The sequence below is a fragment of the Myxine glutinosa genome, chromosome 12 (genome assembly GCF_964187855.1).
Source record: "Myxine glutinosa chromosome 12, kmMyxGlut1.1, whole genome shotgun sequence".
In the NCBI taxonomy this organism is placed as follows: Eukaryota; Metazoa; Chordata; class Myxini; order Myxiniformes; family Myxinidae; genus Myxine; species Myxine glutinosa.
The window spans coordinates 97,561,928-97,583,037 of record NC_136272.1 but is presented as its reverse complement, the minus strand read 5'-3'; the positions used below and the strand labels follow the sequence as shown (position 1 = coordinate 97,583,037).

Here is a 21,110-nt window from a genome sequence, read left to right as displayed (position 1 = left end):
GTCCAGGACCAGATGGCATCATCTGGAGCAAGGGCAAGGGTAGAGTGACCTTGGCATTGAGGACCTCCATCCATTGTTGAGACAGCAGAAGCAGCATGTCCAGAGTCGAGTGACCTGGTCTGAAACTGTTGACTGAAACCTGAAACCTGACTATCTTTCTTGGGAAAACCACATTTCCAAGCTGGCCTCCAAAGCCAGTCGCCGACTGGGCATCCTCCGTCGTGCGAAGTCCTTCCTTGGCACACCTGAGCTCCTCACCACATACAAGGCTTTCATCCGCAGCTCAATGGAATACTGTTCCCCCCCTCTGGGCTGGTGCTCCTGCCTCACACCTTGCTCGACTTCACGCTGTTGAGGCCAAAGCTTTCAGAATCATTGGAATCTCCTGCGATGTAGTCAACGCCGAGGGCCTTTCACTCACTCACCGCAGGCAGGTTGGTGGTCTTTCTGTCTTCTACCGACTCCTCTCCGGCCTTGCTCCCCCAGCTCTCTCTGTGCTCTGTCCCCCCAATATTCCTTCAGGTCGCACAAGATCTGCCTGCAACCCTCTTATGGTTAAACTGCCAAAGTATAGGTTCTCTGCTCACCTTCACTCTTTCATTCCCCTTTTCTCCCGCCTCTGGAACAAACTCCCCCACTCCCTTCAATCCCACTCCTCCCTCCAGGTCTTTAAAACAGCTGTTCACCACCATCTCTTATCGTCCCCCATCGAAAACCTTGATCTTTTCTACCCCCGGTAATTCACCCCAGAGTCCTTGCAGTGTTCATATGTTTTAATCCTCTCCCACCTCCCCCCAAGTCCTCCCGATGTCCCTGCTCTCAAATGTTGTGTTTGTGTCCTTCCCCCTCTTCCCCCTCTCTTTTGTATCCTTCCCCCTCTCTCCCCATCTTGTCTGCCGCTCCCCTTGTTTTTTGTGTTTTGTGTGTCGGTTTGTCTTTTTGTGTGATTAATGTTAGCTCTTTCACGAGCCTCGATCTTGTATTCAAAAAAATAAAAATAAAAAGATGTTCCATTGTTCGGGTGGCCACATACTTTTGGTCATCTAGTATATGTATTTCTTTGGCTTGCAGTAGAAAAAAAACAAACTGATAAAATTACTAAATCTTCGCTTATTCCACACAGAAATCCTAAAATGGCCTGGATAATATTATTGGCACCTTTCAGAAGTTGTTAGAAATAATTAGATTTCAAGCAGGTAATTCTCCTTTACTTTGGAATTGAACTCACCTATGGTGAGTTGCAGGTGCCTGCAATATAGAAATCACTCATTCAACCAGTTTGAATGGAGAAAAGGAGTCATTCTGCTGTTTTGTGTCACTGTGTGTACCACAATGAGCATGGAGAAAAGAAAGAAAACCAGAGAATTGTCTGTGGAGGTCAGACACAAGATTGTAGCCAAACATGGACAATCTCAAGGCTACAATTCCATCTTCAGAGACGTTGATGTTCCTGTGTCCACCGAATGCATTGTTATCAGGAAGTTTAAGTCCCATGGCACTGTAACCAACCTCCCTGGACGTGACGTGGCCTCAAGAGAAAACTTGATCGAAGATTGCAGCGAAGGATTGTTTGAATGGTGGAGAAAGCACCTCGATCAACTGCCAAACAGATTCATGCTGACCTACAGACACAAGGTACGACAGTTTCAACTCGCACCATGCGTCACCACCTCAATGAAAGGGGGTTCTATGGTAGGAGACCCAGGAGGATCCCACTGCTGAGAGAGAGAGAGACGTAAGAAAGCCTGACTGGAATTTTCCAAAACACACCTGAACAAGCCAAAATCCTTCTGGGAGAATGTCCTGTGGACAGATGAGACCAAATTAGAGCTTTTTGGTGCAGCACATCATCTCAATGTTGACAGAAAACAAATTGAAGCCTTCAAAGAAAAGAACACCTTCCCTACAGTCAAACATGGAGGAGGTTCAGTGATGTTTTGGGGTTGCTGTGCTGCCTCTGGCACTGGGTGCCTTGAATGTGTGCATGGCATCATGAAATCAGGAGATAACGAAGGCATTTTGGAGCGCATTGTTCGACCCAGTGTCAGAAATCTGGGTCTCCGTCGAAGGTCATGGGTCTTGCAGCAGGACAATGACCCCAAACACACTTTAAAAAATCACCCAGAAATGGTTCAAGACAAAACGCTGGACTGTTCTGAAGTGGCCAGCAATGAGTCCACGTCTAATTCCCATTGAACACCTGTGGAGAGATCTGAAAACAGCAGTTGGGATAAGTCACCCTTCAATTCTGGGAGAACTGCAGCAATTTGCACAAAAGTAGGCCAAACTGCCAGTAGAGAGGTGTACGAAGCTCATTCATGGCTATAGGAAGCGCTTTACTGCAGTTATTTTGTCCAAAGGCTGTGTGTGCTCCGAAATATTAAGTCTAGGGTGTCAATACTGTCTTCCTCAATACCTCACTGTCTTTCCCTCGCGGTCCCCATGTGCTGTCTTTGTCTTTCCCTCGCGGTCCCCATGTGCTGTCTTTCCCTCGCGGTCCCCATGTACTGTCTTTCCCTCGCGGTCCCCATGTACTGTCTTTGTCTTTCCCTCGCGGTCCCCATGTGCTGTCTTTGTCTTTCCCTCGCGGTCCCCATGTGCTGTCTTTGTCTTTCCCTCGCGGTCCCTATGTGCTGTCTTTGTCTTTCCCTCGCGGTCCCCATGTGCTGTCTTTCCCTCGCGGTCCCCATGTGCTGTTTTTGTCTTTCCCTCGCGGTCCCCATGTGCTGTCTTTCCCTCGCGGTCCCCATGTACTGTCTTTCCCTCGCGGTCCCCATGTACTGTCTTTCCCTCGCGGTCCCCATGTACTGTCTTTGTCTTTCCCTCGCGGTCCCTATGTGCTGTCTTTGTCTTTCCCTCGCGGTCCCCATGTGCTGTCTTTCCCTCGCGGTCCCCATGTACTGTCTTTCCCTCGCGGTCCCCATGTACTGTCTTTCCCTCGCGGTCCCCATGTACTGTCTTTGTCTTTCCCTCGCGGTCCCCATGTGCTGTCTTTGTCTTTCCCTCGCGGTCCCCATGTGCTGTTTTTGTCTTTCCCTCGCGGTCCCCATGTACTGTCTTTCCCTCGCGGTCCCCATGTACTGTCTTTGTCTTTCCCTCGCGGTCCCCATGTACTGTCTTTCCCTCGCGGTCCCCATGTACTGTTTTTGTCTTTCCCTCGCGGTCCCCATGTACTGTCTTTCCCTCGCGGTCCCCATGTGCTGTTTTTGTCTTTCCCTCGCGGTCCCCATGTACTGTCTTTCCCTCGCGGTCCCCATGTACTGTCTTTGTCTTTCCCTCGCGGTCCCCATGTACTGTCTTTCCCTCGCGGTCCCTATGTGCTGTCTTTGTCTTTCCCTCGCGGTCCCTATGTGCTGTTTTTGTCTTTCCCTCGCGGTCCCCATGTACTGTCTTTCCCTCGCGGTCCCCATGTGCTGTCTTTGTCTTTCCCTCGCGGTCCCCATGTGCTGTTTTTGTCTTTCCCTCGCGGTCCCCATGTACTGTCTTTCCCTCGCGGTCCCCATGTGCTGTTTTTGTCTTTCCCTCGCGGTCCCCATGTACTGTCTTTCCCTCGCGGTCCCCATGTACTGTCTTTGTCTTTCCCTCGCGGTTGTCAGCTCTTTCACGAGCCTCGATTCAGTATAGAAAAAAAAAAAAAATAGTTTTGTCAATGCCATTTCTTTTTCTTTTCTGATTTAAAAGGATATATTAAGTTCTGAATCAAAAACAAAGGTTCTGTAATATTAACAGTGAAATAAATAATTGTGGAGACCAAATACTTTTGTCAATTTCAATTTATTTTTAGAGAAAATTGTGTTATTTGAAAAAAGTGCATGGGTGCCAATATGTTTGGCCATGACTGTAAAAATCACGAGGTCACCTCTTGCCAGGCTGACCTTTCCTCTGAACACTTTCAAACAAAACTGTGGAATTATTGATGGATTTGAATGTGAAATATTTGTAGACGAACATGACGGAGTGGATCGAACCTCCAAAGCGCGAAAGGAAAGCAAACTACGCCGTCGATGCCTACTTCCGAGATGCCCTGCGGGTCACTGAGCCGAAAGCCCCCAAGGTTTGAAATGCGGAAATGACGTCTTGTCAGATGTTTTGTGGAGCAGTTGTATGATTAGTGCTTTGTTTAATCAATCGTTCATGATTATTGGTTTTTGCCGAATTTTAGGTTCTGCCTAAAACCCCTCAAATTCACAGTTTGAATGCAAAAGGTTACAACTTCCCTCAACGTAAACATCTTTAAATGCTAATGAAACAGATTTAAGGTCGTTTCTTGTTCTCCCAGGCTCCACGACCCCCAAGACAACCAAACATTCAGGACTTCCAGTTCTTCCCCCCTCGGCTGTTCGAGATTCTGGAGAAGGAGATCCTCCACTACAGAAAGACCATTGGATACAAAGTGAACCTTGTGCCTTTGATCTATGAAATAAACCAAATTTCACATTGTTGAATGTGTGTCCTTTGCTGCATACCAGTTTACAGGAGTAGTCTTGTTTATTTTCTTAATTTTTTTGATTTCCTGTAAAGGTTCCGCGGAACTCGGATCTGCCAAACTCGGCGCACGCTCAGAAGGAGGAGCAGAGCAAGATCGATTCGGCTGAGCCGTTACCAGAGGACGAGATGGAGGAAAAGGAGAAACTCCTCTTGCAGGTTTCCCTTTTTCATGATCCTTTCCTGTTGTTTCGCAGATTTCCACCAAAGAGGAAGCATGGGGTCAATTTGTGTGATTTCTTTATCCAAAACCAGAAGGGAATTGGCGAAGGCTCCATTGACCTTTTCAATATGATGAGTGGAATGAAATCAATTTTAATAAACACGGCACCTTTTCTTGACAGGGTTTCACGAACTGGAACAAGCGTGACTTCAATCAGTTCATAAAAGCGAACGAGAAGTGGGGCCGGGACGACATAGATAACATCGCACAGGAGGTCGAAGGAAAAGCTCCAGAGGAGGTCATCGAGTATTCGAGTAAGGATGTCTCATTGCATGACGCAGACTTGTTCTTTTTATACTGTGATCTACTCTCCTTCGAACGTCGTCTTTTTTTTTGTTGTTCGAACTTGTTCGAACGTCGTGAAGTTCGAACTTGATCTGTAACCTATCATGAGGAAACCATGTACCAAGTTTGAAATCATGAGCATTAAGAGTTTAGGAAAAAAGTCCGGAAAACTGTTCTTTGCGTGACGGACGGACAGACTGACAGACTATGTGGAACGCTCAGTGCTCGCTGCGCCGTGTTCAGGCTATTGGTGTTCATATGGTTGGCAGCGAGTGCCCCGGAAGCATTTACGGAAAGAGTGACAATCATATGTGTGGGAAAATTGCATGCTCAGTCAGGGTCGTCCAGATAGCTCAGATGGCAGAGCACTGGTACGGTTTTTCAGAGAGCCGAGGTTCGATTCCTGGTCTGGGCATGTAATTTTCCCACAAATATCAATTTAGTTGTATTTTAAATTGCTGCGAGGTGTTTTTTGTTTGTTTGTTTCTGGTGGGAGGTTATTCCAGTCTCTTGTGGTATGTGGTATGTAACAATTAAGGTACGCCTTAAGTGCGACACTGGAGAGGCACAAAGCAGTTGGTGTTTCCTCTCCTGGAGCGGATTGCTTGGTTGACGTATGGTGGAATATCAATAGTAACTTCATGGTGTACTGCCTTGAAGAACAGTATGAGCCTACTTGGCCGTCGTCGATGTTGCATTGAAGGTCACTTCAAGGAGCTCAACATTGACGTCATACTGGAATATCTGGCATCGTCATTAGAGACAAACCATGCTGCACATATATCCAGTTTATTTTCAAGGTAGGATCCCAAATCTGTAGGCTCAGGTTTGGGATGTGCCAATGCCTTGTGTGCAGCTATCTTAACGTTTGCTTCCCATTTGGGTAGGCTTCTCCTTACGAATCTCAGGATTTTGTTTGGTTCACATGATGATGAATATGAGGTAAAACAACAAACATTTGGTTCACATTTACAACATGGTTCACATGATGATTACCTGTCATGTTGCTTGACAGGTTGACACCAAGGTAATGGCTCTGCTGAATAGATGTAAAGTTTTCCCTCAACATTCAGTATGTTTAATCCCAAGTTTGTCCGCATCTTGTTGCATGCATTGTGTGGCACTTTGACAGATGGAAAGTCATTTGCCATCTGTGGGACAAATCCCTCAATGTGTCTGGATATTTCTGCAACTGTACTTGATATTCCTGCCCATGAATGGATCGGTACAAAAGGCAATCGTCAGTGAACCAAGGTCTTCAAGATTATTGGACTCTCCTGCAATGAAGCTGAGTTTATGGGCCTATCATTTTGCCATCACAGACTGGTTGGTGGTCTCTGTCTTACTCTGCCTCCTTTCTCATCTACCACCCCCCACCCCTCCCAGGTGTTCATATGGTCCACCACCTTCCCCTTCTGGTGAAACTGCCTGAATCAAGGATCAGTTCACATCACTCATTTGTTTCTTTTATTTCCCACCTGTGGAACCAACTTCCATATCCTCTTCAATCTCATTCTTCCCTCCAGGTCGTCAAGACAGCTGTTCGCCACCATGTCAGATCATCCCAATCCAAAACCATGACCTCTACTACTCTCGTTAAGCTTCCAACACACCCAACCCCTTCTTCCAAATTTCCAGTTTTCCCTCATGAGAGTTCCCTTCTGTATCCACCTTGTCCACCCCTTGCATCCTCTCCTGTCCCTAATTTTCCTTCTGTCTTGTTTGTCTTTTTCCCTCTGTCTTGGCCTTTGTCTCCGCTGTTGGTGTTTTCCCCCTTTCTCTGCTGTTCCTTTTGTCCTGTTGTATCCTGGTCTATTCAGTATACTAGTACTAGCTCAAACACCAGCCTTGGCTATGTAATACAAAAAAACCCCCATCTCCACCACAGTGTTCACAAGATGTGTCTCACAAAAGTGGGCTTTCAAAAAGCCATGCTGATATGTTTTCAGGTTTTTATCTCTTTCTACACGAGCCATAATATTACGTAAAATTACATGCTAAAAGATTTATAGAGACCGTCGTCTGTTGTTACCGTAACCGTAAGTGAGCGTAAGTGAGCGTAAGTGAGACCGTAAGTGAGCTCGGTCTGTTGTTAGCAGGGAGTGATCGGTTTCTTTCCTTTGGTAAAAATCGGTCTCTTTCCCATGTCCTTCTTTCTCAAGACGACATGGCGAAAGGTGTTCTATGAACTCTCTAGTTGATGAAATGTTCCAGTTATCTTTCTCCAAGTCAAATGCTCTTCACAACAATCCCATTACGTTGACCTCCGTATTGAATATATTTACCCACATTGCTGCTCTCATTAATCTGTGGAACTTCACTTTTATTTCTCATCATAGCGGTGTTCTGGGATCGCTGCAATGAGCTGCAGGACATCGAGAAGATCATGTCCCAGATTGAGCGTGGAGAGGCTCGGATCCAGCGTCGCATCGGCATCAAGAAAGCGTTGGATGCGAAGGTGTGGGGCGCTCGCAACAAGAACTGCCACAGTTAAAACATCCTGTTTTATGTCGTCTCATTTTAATCTATCTTTCTTCCCTCGGTGCATTCTCTTAGAGATTCTAAAATCTGATTGTGTACTTTGTTGTCATGGTTCTGTTTTCTGTTTGTTGTTGATTATGCACATGCCAATTTGATTGGATGTATCGAACAAAACTCTGGCCTGTCGCCAGATTGCTCGCTACAAGGCACCCTTCCACCAACTGCGCATTGCCTATGGTACCAACAAGGGGAAGAACTACACTGAAGAAGAGGATCGTTTCCTCATCTGCATGCTGCACAAGATGGGTTTCGACCGGGAGAGCGTCTACGACGAGCTGCGGCAGTGTGTGCGCAACGCTCCGCAATTCAAGTTTGACTGGTTTCTCAAATCCCGCACTGCAATGGTACGTTTCCCGCCTTCCTGGATTTCGGAATGCGTGGAAATGTGCAAAACTTTTTGTTTTGATTTATTCACTTGTTGGACACCGCTCCCGCTATTCCATCTCCAGGCGCTCACTGCATGATGTCATCGCCGGGCACCGCACGGGGCCCGGTGATGACAAGTAGTACTGAAAAGGATTACTCAAAATGGGGGTATGCTTATTTAAAATGGGGGTGCGGAACTCAAAATGACAGTATGCTTACTCAAAATGGGCGTACAGAACATAAAAAGTACTATTGTTCTTCAAAGGTAAAACATATATATTTACAGAAGTACCAAGAAATAAAAGCTAACCTTTTGTACTTTTACCTCATATTCATCTTTTGATCTCAAATCTAAATCTGATTAGGATATAGCAATCATACTAAAATACGCCATTTGTGTCTGTGATGAATTTTTGTCGCCAATACATTCTGTCGTTACTTATCCAATCTCAACCAAACCTGACAGGATGACGAAGGGTTACCCAACGAAGGTTGTAGCTCATTCATTTGCCCCCCTCCCCAAGGAGGTTTTCTCCCCCCGAGCAAGTTTGCCTGCCATTGCTGTCAATGGGGTTGCACGTTGAGGTGCATATAAATGTTAAATTAGCTTTATCGTGGCGTATTTCCAAAGAAGATTTATCGTGACGGTTTTCCAAAGATGCTTTTAATAACAAAATTGATGATAATCACATCTATCTATAATTCCAGCAATCTCTGTGTGTCTGTCTGTGTGTCTGTGTGTCTGTGTGTCTGTGTGTCTGTGTGTCTGTGTGTCTGTGACCGCTGTTTCTCGACAACCACGGGTCCGATATACTTGAAACTTGCCAGGTATATTGCTGGGGACCCGAGGATGTGCCTTTTCAAGGTTTCATATTAATCGGACAATTACTTACCGAGCTATGTCCAAAAAACGCTTCAACCAATCAGAGAGCAGCGAGCTATCACGTGTGCCGAACGTGGCGATCAGACTCTGCCTCGGACGGCACATTTGACAGCGTATTCATTTATTTCACGTTGGAAAACTATGTTGCCGTTAAACTATGTTTTAAAACGAATTCAAACTGCGATTAAATTAAAACGATTCATCCTAACTGCGATTTGCGAACTTCCGGACAGTGACGACTGTCCGGCAGCACGCTTTCCGGCATCCAATCACAGAACGCTTTGTTGCGTAGGCGTGGCCGATGTGAGACGAGCGGAGCTGAGCGCGTTACGAGCTGACCGCCATTACGGTACGTAATTCGATTTCTTATGCGCATTATTTCTCCCAATTCAGTCAGAGCGAAGGGCGGAAGCGAAGAGCGTTGTATTTTTTGTTTACGGGCGTACGGGCGGGGTAGAGCGTACGGGTAGCGTTTTTTTTTTTTTTTTGGCAAGGAACGGGCAACCACGCGTTTGTGCACGCGATGGCGATTGCTTTACCAAACTCCGGAAGCCGTTCGCTTTGGACCAAACCATTGCATGTAAATAGAGGGGGGGGTTCTGTGGTCGTTGCGAATGGACCAAACCATTCATGTAAATAGAGGGGGGGGGTTGTCACTGTACTCGCAAGCCGTTCGCCGTTCGCTTTGGCGTTGCGAATGAACCAAACCATTTCATGTAAATAGAGGGGGGGGATATAATTTTAGATAGATATATAGTACGGGCATATATATAGTACGGGCATGCCCTAGTATTGTTAATGTTATTACAAAACAATATTAATACGAATAATATCCCACTTCCCCAAGGCGTTTTTCCTGCAGTGATAACGTGTGTAAATAGCTTTGGGTTATCATAGCCTTTCCAGAGAAGCAACGGCTTCTGCAGGAAGTAAAAATATTATACACCACAAACACGCATGGTTGACTTTTTAAACAGTCGCTAATGCTCTTTATAACACTGAATGAAGAAATTTGGAGGAATCCCGACATCCTTGAAGTAAGGTTTACTTACAGGACTGAGTGAAGATCTACTGTACTCCATATAGCCCAAAACTGAAAGGGAGAAGCTCGGGTTGTGCTCCTTTGCCAAGCAGCTAGCTGGCGCTTGCCAAGCCAGCCGTTCCTTTACGGTTTTGAATGGAGTGCTTGCTCAAATGCTTAAACCACGTGGCGATCTCTTCACAAGAAACTTGGTAAATGAACAAACACCAGATGTTATTGAGACCCGCCCATAGATCAACTGTAATCTATATACCCCAAAGAGGAATGACTTTCTCTGCCCCTCCTGGAGTCTGCGGGTGTACTGGTAATAACAAATTTGACTTCACTGTTCCAATACTTATGGAGAGCACTGTATGTGCATGGTGATGGGTACATATGTGTGTGGTGGGACAAATGTGGTGATATGTCCTTGTGTTGTGGGACAAACATTGCAATGGATACCTACGTTTTCAGGAATTGCAGAGACGCTGCAACACATTGATATCGCTCATTGAGAAGGAGAACCTGGAGCTGGAAGAGAAAGAGAAAGCTGAAAGGAAGAAGAGAGGACCCAAAGTAGGATTAATTAAAAACCGCTTACCTGTAATAGACACCTGGTTGTATGTTAGTATTTTTTGGAGAAACATCCATACTTTCTCACGTTTTTATACCTCCGCAGCCGAAGGAGCAGGAGGCATTACGTTTTTTGGTTGTGTGTGCGTTCATGCGTAGCAGATTTTTGTAACCGCAATAACTTGTGATAGACTGAAAGGATTGCAAATTATCTTGGCATAAGTTTGAACTGTCATACAATGATGAACCAATCCGATTTTGGGTTCATCGGGTCTATTTATGGTCATGTGACCTTTAATTTAAAATCTTTGTCACCACAATAACTTGTGAACCACAGAAGGGATTTCAACCCAACTTGGCAAAAGTATGGACTGTGATTCAAAGATGAACTGACTGAATTTTGGGTTCAACAGGTCAAAGGTCATGTGACCTTTAATCATTTTGCAGATATAATAACTCGAGTTTGAAGCATCTGATGTTTTCTCTCTTCTACTTCTCCCTCATGTGACCTTTAAGTTGTCATGTGAAGTTTAATTGATATAAAACGTAACTGGGTTGACATGTAACGCAGGCGGAGGCATGTCCATCGACGCATTCACGTCAAATTCCATTTTCTATTTTTTGTTGCTGCTCATTGTTCGTCAGAATTGAGCCAAAAGTGCTTCATTTCTTTCTGCGATTACAGGCACAGAAGCGAAAGTTGGACAGCTCGGATGGCCGGCCGAAAAAGAAGAAAATGAAGCTGTGAAGTTTCCCTTTGAGCTCCTGCTTCTCCCCGTCACGCTCCTGTATCTTATCTCCTGCGTTTTACAAATACCACTTCTTTCCTTCTCACGTTTGTATCGATCTGCAGATCGTTGACGTAGTCATCACTGTTCCTACTTCTCGCTAAATAAATAAATAGATTTATGCGCAGAGGGTCTGTCACATCCGAGTACACCTGCAATGCAGTGACCCAGGACTTGCAGGAATCTTTCTTTCCCAGTCGAATTATTTTAACTCTAATTCCATTAAGGCACTTGAACCTTTTGCTCTTTTTGACCTTTGTGCCGATGAGCGTAGCGTTTCGGCAGCGTGGCCGGACTCTTGGCTGATAGGCCAGCTGCACCTGTGATGTTCATTTTGACCACCAGGCTGTCACATTTTTGCATTTTTGACCAAAGTGGTTATTTGACATTTTCCAGATGTTAAAAAATAGGGGTTTGCAGTCAGGAGAATGTTACCCTCCCTGGCAGGGAAATAAAAAGCGCTCTCGTTTGTAATGGTTTGAATAATAGATAAAAGCTTTTCTTTGTCGTTTTTATTTTTTTTGTAAAAGAGGCCTTTGACCTTTGACTGAACTTTCCGAAATGCAGTCTTTCAATGGGACCAACTTTTTATTTTAAAGTTGATTACATTGTCCTTGTTTTGTTTTTCAAATGTTTTGTTGCATTATATCCTTTTCCTCTCACCTTCAATGTTGTGTTTATTCCTTTTTAACAATAAAACTACTTTTGGAGTATTTGCGTTTCCACATAACCCCTTGCTCTTTTGTGGGGTTTTCAGGACAGGTCGTCATATTTGCACGACAGCGATAGCACACTTGTCAAACGACTTTTAAATATCGAGAGGGTATTATTTGTCAAGTCGATCAAATATGTACGGTAGATGTTTTTTCGTTTGTCAGACCGATTCATATTGTTCAACTTTTATGCTGGTGGGATAGTCTCGAGTATCCTGAACATGAAGTCGAATGTTAACATTACATAAGTTGGGATGAACTTGTTATTTTGGCTCAATATTTCGAGGTCCCCTCTGGTCTGGTGCTCCTGCCTCACACCTAGCCCGTCTGCACGCTGTTGAAACCAAAGCGTTCAGAATCAATGGAATCTCCCGCGATGAAGCTACCTCCGAGGGCCTTTCACTCACTCACCGCAGGCAGGTTGGTGGTCTTTCCGTCTTCTACCGACTCCTCTCTGGCCTTGCCCCCCCAGCCCTCTCTGGGCTCTGTCCCCCAAATATTCCTACAGGTCGCACAAGATCTGCCTGCAACCCTCTTATGGTTAAACTGCCAAAATCAAGACTTTCTGCTCACCTTCACTCCTTCATTCCTCTTTTCTCCCGCCTCTGGAACAAACTCCCTCACTCTCTTCAATCCCACTGCACCCTCCAGGTCTTTAAAACAGCTGTTCACCACCATCTCTTATCCTCCCCCATCCAAAACCTTGATCTTTTCTACCCCCACTAATTTCGGTCCCCTTGTGTTTTATACCTCTCTCCCCCCCCCCCCCCCCCCGCCCTCCCCCTCCCACGCCTCCTGCCCCCAAGCCCTCTCCCTCTCACACTTCTCTCTGCTCTCAAATGTTGTGGTTGTGTGCTTCCCCTTCTCTCCCCATCTTGTCTTCCGCTCCCTCTTTTTGTGTGTTTTGTTTGTCTGGTTGATTTGTTTGTGAAATAAATGTTAGCTCTTTCACGAGCCTCGATTCAGTATTTAAAAAAAAAAGAAAAAAAAAAAGTACACTCAAAATGGCTATTATAGCAGTAATATTATATCAGTAATTTGTGCGGTCCAATAACAGTAATACATACAAGTGAGGTACCACATGAAAGCTTAGCTTCTGCGGGTTCTTCTGAAATCAATATTATCACGTTTCAGAAATATTTAATGTGAGTTGTTGGACTACATATGGCCGCACCCTGTGTACAGATCGAGCGCATCACAAAAATGATCAAGTTACTACATTCACTTTTGTTTGAAGTACATATGTGGGACTTCATTAATCCAAGTCATATCTAAAATTAAACTGTGTCCACGTACCGAACATTTGATCCTACAACTCTGATTTTCTGACATAAACTGACAAAGTTATGGCAAGTTCAAAAATGGTGCTCGTTCATGAAAGAAAGCAAAGCAGCTAACATACATTCATGCGATTTAATACGTCAACAACTCATGTACCAATTCTATATGTTGTGTTTCTTTCATGTAACATATAGTCATAAAGATTACGAATATCATGAAACTAGCCTGACATAATGGATACACATTAACAAATGAACAAGCTACCAGCAAGCAACGTATACTGGGTAATGTATTCAATATAACAAACGGGCACAGAGTTCATTCACTGATGAACATTGTCAATCCTGATCACTGTCAGTGCTGTCTCCACCAAACTGATGTAGGATATCTGGCAGTTCTGCATCCGACTCATCTGAGTCCACATCCTCAGAATCTGGTAGTTCGTCGATGTTATTGATGAGCTGTTGTATCAGATCATTTCCTATGTACATTCCTACATTTCCATAGTGGCTCCAGCTTGCCATCCTTCAACTCCCATCCATGGACAACGGTTGCATCTGGAATATCGCATTTAGCGATATGGGCCCTCTTCCAGATTACAATCTGATAGTTCACCCACCTTGTGTGCTGCTCTAAACTTCTTCTACATGGTGATATTGTTTCCAGAGCCATGTTCTTTGAAGGGTTGAGTTGGTCCTCCATGGCACATAGCTCCATTATGCGCATGTGTTACAGTTCATTGACTTTATGCACTCGAGCAATATTGCCTTCCAATTATTTGTGAAATCCCAAAGACGAGGCTTGCAGTTGGACATGAAGGAACTGATGACGTACCCATTAACCCCTGCTCTATTTCAAATTTGGACAGCTAATAGATTTCTGACAGCCAGACAAATCGAAATGTTTCCAGTATCTCACCAGTTGCCAGTATCTGAAATGTTTCAATAAGTGGAAGATGCTCCAACACCATCAGGGGCGTCTGCACTTGTGTACCATAATGGGAATGCTTACTTCCACAACATGAAGGTGACAACAGCTAATTTCAGTCTGATTTGCCACAAGATTTTTGACATGATATCAAAGACAACAGACACAGTTTTCAGCATGGATATTATACTGCCAATTCCGTCAAATCAATGGAACATGAACGAAGAGGCTGCAGTGAGAAACTCACCGTCAACGATGAAAACACAGAGAGGCCCCCCGACTGGAAGCTGTTCTTGGCAAACGATGAAAACAAGGTGCAATTCATCAATCTCCTCTGCAAAGTACGGAGGCTTCGGTCATATGCTAGCAAGCTCTTGAGAAGAAAAGTCGTCCTGATCTGTGAAGGGGCTGCATACCAGTTGATGTCTCAATATGGGAGGACAAACGAGGAAGATAGAAATTGAAACTCGGCGATATCCAAAGTAGGCCAAGTTCTCCACTGCATGTATGGGAATTGACAAGCGACAGAACTACATCCGGATCAAAAGATCAGACAGCGATGTGTTGTTCATCCTGCTGCACTACGATATCATTGACCCTCATTGAACCACCACGTCTGAGGAAGTGGATTCAGATGGGTCAGATGCAGAACTGCCAGATATCCCATATCAATTTGGTGGAGACAGCACTGACCGTGATCAGGATTGACAATGTTCACAAGTGAGTGCCCGCTCATTACATTGAATACACGAGTAAAAGTACCCGGCGTTGTCGGGCAACGCAGTCGCCTTGTGATGGGAATATGAAGAGAGAGGATGGGAGGGAAGCGGTAAGGCAGTGGTTCCCAAACCCATGGTCGTGACACAAATGAGGATCGCGGGACAGTCTTTAAAAAAAGTAATATTAGTGTTATAAGGTGATTATCTTATAACAATATGTTATAAGGTATCTCTTCTCCAATGGCTTGATCTCTGATCATCAATTTGGTTTCAAACCTGGTCACTCTACTCTGGACATGCTGCTTCTGCTTTCTCAACAATGGATGGAGGTCCTCAATGCCAAACAGGAAATTAGAGCTGTCTCCCTTGACATATCACGTGCCTTCGATACGGTCTGGCACCCCGCTCTGCTCACCAAACTCTCCTCCTTTGGTATCCATGGAAATCTCCACGTATGGCTGGCGGACCTCCTCTCTAGTCGTAGTCAACGTGTGGCCCTGAATGGGTTTCTCTCATCTCCTCTTCCTGTTCAGGCTGGAGTTCCCCAAGGCAGTGTTCTGGGCCCTGTGCTTTTTCTGGTCTTCATCAATGATCTCTCTGACTCTCTTGAAAATCCTTTCTATCTCTTTGCTGATGACTCTACTCTCTGTCGCTCCATTCCTCATCCCTCAGATCGGCAGTCTGCAGCCTCCTCACTCTCTGCAGACCTGGACAACAACACAGACTGGGCAAACACGTGGAACATGTCTTTCAATCCTGAAAAATCTCACACTCTTACGATGTCTCTCCGAAAAGACCGACTGGATAACCCTCCCATCCACTTTCTGAATAATCCTCTCCAAGAAGTTCTGTCACTCAAGCTTTTGGGTCTCACTATCTGCCATGATCTTTCCTCGGAAAACCACATTTCAAATCTGGCCTCCAAAGCCAGTCGCCGACTGGGCATCCTCCGTCGTGCGAAGTCCTTCCTTGGCACACCTGAGCTCCTCACCACATACAAGGCTTTCATCTGCAGCTCAATGGAATACTGCTCTCCCCTCTGGGCTGGTGCTCCTGCCTCACACCTAGCTCGTCTTCACGCTGTTGAAACCAAAGCGTTCAGAATCATTGGAATCTCCCGCGATGAAGCTAACTCCAAGGGCCTTTCACTCACTCACCGCAGGCAGGTGGGTGGTCTTTCCGTCTTCTACCGACTCCTCTCTGGCCTTTCCCCCTCAGCTCTCTCTGGGCTCTGTCCCCCAAATATTCCTACAGGTCGCACAAGATCTGCCTGCAACCCTCTTTTGGTTAAACTGCCCAAATCAAGACTCTCTGCTCACCTTCACTCCTTCATTCCTCTTTTCTCCCGCCTCTGGAACAAACTCCCTCACTCTCTTCAATCCCACTCCACCCTCCAGGTCTTTAAAACAGCTGTTCACCGCCATCTCTTATCTTCCCCCATCCAAAACCTTGATCTTTTCTACCCCCGCCAATTTCACCCCAAATCCACTTTTTTGAAATTCCAACTTCTGTCCTGGAAGTCCTTGGTGTCTTTGTGTTTAATACTTCTCCCATCCCTCCCCCCCCTTCCCACGCCTCCTCCCCCCCAAGCCCTCTCCCTCCCACACATGTCTCTGCTCTCAAATGTTATGTTTGTGTGCTTCCCCATCTCTCCCCATCTTGTCTTCTGCTCCCTCTTTTTATATATTTTGTTTGTCTGGTTGATTTGTTTGTGAAATAAATGTTAGCTCGTGGATTCAGTATACAAAAAAAAAAAAAAAATTACTTCACTGGCACAATATGGAGGATTATTGAAATAGTAATTAAAGTGGAATAGTTGAGATTAATTATCGAATGCACTATTGTTATTCGTTAAACTGTGTGTTCATCGGTTAAAAGACCTAAAAGACTGAGGACCCAAAATACCCGAAGACCCAAAATACCCTGTAGACTGCAAAGACACAAAAGACCATGAAGACACAAGAAGACCCCAAAGACTGAAAATACCCAATCGTCAGGCAGGCGCCATCTTGTCGAGCGACGTGTACCAGCGAATAAAGGTTGCTCCATGTACTTGACCCCAACGAGTGTCAACAAGTCCTCGATCAAGGAAGAAGACGAATCTGACAGAAACTGTCACAATACTTCAACAGACAGATATAACAAAGATGAAAACGATAGTAAGCTGTTTGGTAACCGACAGCTCGCTGCTTGGTAAGAGATAGTGAGCGGCTTGGTAAGCGACAGCAAGACCTTTGGTAAGCGATTTTTTTTTTTTTTTTTCGTGAAAGAGCTAACATTTATCACAAAAAGAAATCAAAGAGACAAACAAACAAAGTATAAAAAAGGGGAGCGGCAGACAAGATGGGGAGAGAAGGGGAAGCACATAATCACAACATTTGAGAGCAGGGACATCGGGAATGTGTGAGAGGGATTGGGGGAAGGCGGCATGGGAAGGGGGAGGGGGGGGGGGCGGTGGGAGAAGTATCAACACAGAACACCAAGGACTTCCAGGAATGAAGTCGGTATTTCAAAAAAGTGGATTTTAGGTGAAATTAGCGGGGGTAGAAAAGATCAAGGTTTTGGATGGGGGAAGATAAGAGATGGTGGTGAACAGCTGTTTTAAAGACCTGGAGGGAGGAGTGGGATTGAAAAGAATGAGGGAGTTTGTTCCAGAGGCGGGAGAAAAGCGGGATGAAGAAGTGAAGTTGAGCAGAGAGTCTTGATTTTGGCAATTTAACCATAAGAGGGTTGCAGGCAGATCTTGTGCGACCTGTAGGAATATTTGAGGGACAGAGCCCAGAGAGAGCTGGAGGAGCAAGGCCAGAGAGGAGTCGGTAGAAGACAGAAAGACCACCAACCTGCCTGCGGTGAGTAAGTGAAAGGCCCTCGGAGGTAGCTTCATCGCGGGAGATTCCAATGATTCTGAACGCTTTGGTTTCAACAGCGTGAAGACGAGCTAGGTGTGAGGCAGGAGCACCAGCCCAGAGGGGGGAACAGTATTCCATTGAGCTGCCAATGAAAGCCTTATATGTGGTGAGGAGCTCAGGTGTGCCAAGGAAGGACTTCGTATGACGGAGGATACCCAGTCGGCGACTGGCTTTGGAGGCCAGATTTGAAATGTGGTTTTCCCAAGAACGATCATGGCAGATAGTGAGACCCAAAAGCTTGAGTGACAGAACTTCTTGGAGAGGATTATTCAGAAAGTGGATGGGAGGGTTGTCCAGTCGGTCTTTTCGGAGAGACATCGTAAGAGTGTGAGATTTGTCAGGATTGAAAGACATGTTCCACTTGTTTGCCCAGTCTGATATTTTGTCCAGGTCTGCAGAGAGTGAGGAGGCTGCAGACTGCCGATCTGAAGGATGAGGAATGGAGCGGTAGAGAGTAGAGTCATCAGCAAAGAGATAGAGAGGATTTTCAAGAGAGTCGGAGAGATCATTGATGAAGACCAGAAAAAGCACAGGACCCAGAACACTGCCTTGGGGAACTCCAGCCTGAACAGGAAGAGGAGATGAGAGAAACCCATTCAGGGCCACACGTTGACTACGACTAGAGAGGAAGTCCGCCAGCCATGCGTGGAGATTACCATGGATACCAAAGGAGGAGAGTTTGGTGAGCAGAGCGGGGTGCCAGACGGTATCGAAGGCACGTGATATGTCAAGGGAGACAGCTCTAATTTCCTGTTTGGCATTGAGGACCTCTATCCATTGTTGAGACAGCAGAAGCAGCATGTCCAGAGTAGAGTGACTAGGTCTGAAACCAAATTGATGGTCAGAGATCAAGCCATTGGAGAAGAGGAAAGATTTCATATCCGAAGCAATGATGGATTCCATGACTTTGCTGATAATTGGGAGAAGGCTGATTGGTCTGCAGTTACTCGGATCTGTTTTTGCACCTTTTTTGTGTAAAGCGGTGATGTTCGCTGATTTCCAAGGAGATGGCAGATGACCTTGAGCAAAAGAGAGGGTGAAGAGAAGAGAGAGAGGGAGTGAAAGAGCGGAAGAACAGGATTTTAGGACCCGTGGGCTGATGCCGTCAGGTCCAGTTGCAGAATCAGAGTCGAGGGTTGACAGAAACTTTTCCACCTTGTCAGGAGGAAAGGACACAGAGTCCAGGAGCAGCTGGGTACGACTGGGTACGGTGGGTACAGAGAGGGATGGGTTTGGGACGATAGCGATAGTAAGCCGCTTGTTAAGTGATAGTAAGCTGCTTCATAAGCGATAGTAAGCCGCTTGAGAGGCAGTCGGAAGCTGCTTGCAAAATGATAGTAAGCCACTGGATAAGCAATCTTAAGTTGCTTGGTACGTAATGGTAAGCCGCGTGGTCAGCGATAATAAGACCCTTGGTAAGCGTGAGAAAGCTGCTTGGTACACGATAGTAAGCTGTTTGGTAAGCAATAGTAAGCCACGTTTTAAGTGAAGGTAAGCCGCTTGGTAAGCGATAGCAAGCCGCTTGGTAAGCGATAGTAAGCCGATTGGTAAGTGATAGCAAGCTGCTTGGTAAGCGATAGGAAGGTGCTTGGTAATGGAACACACTCCTGTATATTTGTTTTTGTTCTGGGGTTATTTACAGATTTAATGATTGAAAAACATCAGGAATGCAATTCTGTTCAATGAACATCCGTTGCCATGGTGATGAAGTGATGACGGAATGAATGAAAATGTTGCCTTATTTGAACCCAACGAGTGTCATCAACAAGTCCTCTATCGAGGAAGAAGAGGAATCTTTCAGAAACTGCCACAATTCTTCAACAGACTGAGATATCACAACGATGAAAACGATTTATTTTGTTTTATTTAATGGGAATGAAAAAGTTGCCTTATTCGTTCAATTGAAGGATATTAATGAAAACGAAATTTGAAATCAGCCGTTTATAATTATCAGTGTTCATCCAGTAAATGTTAATTCTTTTAATTGTGAATTATCTTGTTTTAATGTAAAGTTTTTACCATTATCATGAAAGCTTCGATCTCGTTATCCGTTGTCCCAGTTGTCCTCTCTGTCTCCATGGTTACAATCGTTCTCGTTGGCATGTGATTGAACGCACAATCGCTGTTCCTCTCATTGTTCGTGAGAAGAGAAACATGAAGGTTGTGTCTTGTCTCGTCGCGCTCTTTTTGCTCGGACTATCAACATTTACCATCTTTCACCCCATTTTCCACCATGCACGGGGTGACATCTCCAAAGAGGTGAGTTTTAAACGGAAGATTTATTCATGTATTTCCTCGGACATTTATCGACCAAGTTCTCAGTCCAATGATGTTGATAAAATGAATGTGGTGTCGATGTAACGGAGGCTTCATGGGACAAATGGCCTCCTTCTGCGTCAACGTTCCTATCACGTCCTTCATGTGTTCAAGTACCGAGAAGGTTCCATCTTTCCGACTCGTTCCGAAAAACCGAGGTTGTTCCTCAAAAACTAAACTCCACAAAAATGTCCACTTTGTACGTGGTCGTTGCGTGTTTCCTGGACGTTTTCGGTGTCTGCATTTGCGACGTGTCGACGTCATGCCGTAACGCATCCAAATTTGGCGCCCTTCCCTCAAGGTTTGAACGGAGGGTTCGTCTCGTGCGGTGGAACCTTCGAGGAGTTCACGGTCTCACATCCCGCGTTTGGTTATTGTGACGACGTTATGACGTGAGAAGAGGTTTATTTATTACCCTCGTCAGAGGAGAGAGTGTTTCACTTCAGGCATGGCAAGGCAGTGGTTCCCAAACCCGGGGTCGCGAAACAAATGAGGATCGCGAGGGTGTTCCTGAGGATCGCGAGGGTGTTCCTGAGGATCGCGAGGCTGTTCCTGAGGATCGCGAGGGTGTTCCTGAGGGTCGCGAGGGTGTTCCTGAGGATCGCGAGGGTGTTCCTGAGGATCGCGAGGGTGTTCCTGAGGATCGCGAGGTGTTCCTGAGGGTCGCGAGGGTGTTCCTGAGGGTCGCGAGGATGTTCCTGAGGATCGCGAGGGTGTTCCTGAGGGTCGCGAGGGTGTTCCTGAGGGTCGCGAGGATGTTCCTGAGGGTCGCGAGGGTGTCCCTGAGGGTCGCGAGGATGTTCCTGAGGATCGCGAGGGTGTTCCTGAGGGTCGCGAGGGTGTTCCTGAGGATCGCGGGACAGTCTTAAAAAAAAGTAATATGAGTGTTGTGAGGTGATTACTTCACTGGCACAATATGGAGGATTATTGAAATAGTAACGAAAGTGGAATTGTTGAGATTAATTAATCAATGCACTGTTGTTATTCGTTAAACTGTGTGTTCATCGGTGAAAATACCTAAAAGACTCTGAAGACCCAAAATACCCCAAACACCCAAAATACCCGAAGACCCAAAATACC

The 21,110-nt window shown here is 45.6% G+C and overlaps 1 protein-coding gene across 2 annotated transcripts in view; it reads left to right on the top strand.

The window, feature by feature from the left end:
• The window catches only part of LOC137437658 (SWI/SNF-related matrix-associated actin-dependent regulator of chromatin subfamily A member 5), a 49,414-nt gene extending 37,536 nt beyond the window's left edge, over nt 1-11,878 (top strand). For both annotated transcript variants that reach the window (XM_068132137.2, XM_068132138.2), the window contains exons 17-24: nt 3,944-4,054; nt 4,280-4,393; nt 4,522-4,644; nt 4,830-4,962; nt 7,333-7,451; nt 7,666-7,878; nt 10,279-10,380; nt 11,063-11,878. In XM_068132137.2, coding sequence (XP_067988238.1) covers nt 3,944-4,054; nt 4,280-4,393; nt 4,522-4,644; nt 4,830-4,962; nt 7,333-7,451; nt 7,666-7,878; nt 10,279-10,380; nt 11,063-11,125 — 978 coding nt within the window. In that variant the 3' untranslated portion in view covers nt 11,126-11,878. The remainder of the gene's footprint in view (nt 1-3,943; nt 4,055-4,279; nt 4,394-4,521; nt 4,645-4,829; nt 4,963-7,332; nt 7,452-7,665; nt 7,879-10,278; nt 10,381-11,062) is intronic.
• Nucleotides 11,879-21,110: the final 9,232 nt, after the last annotated feature.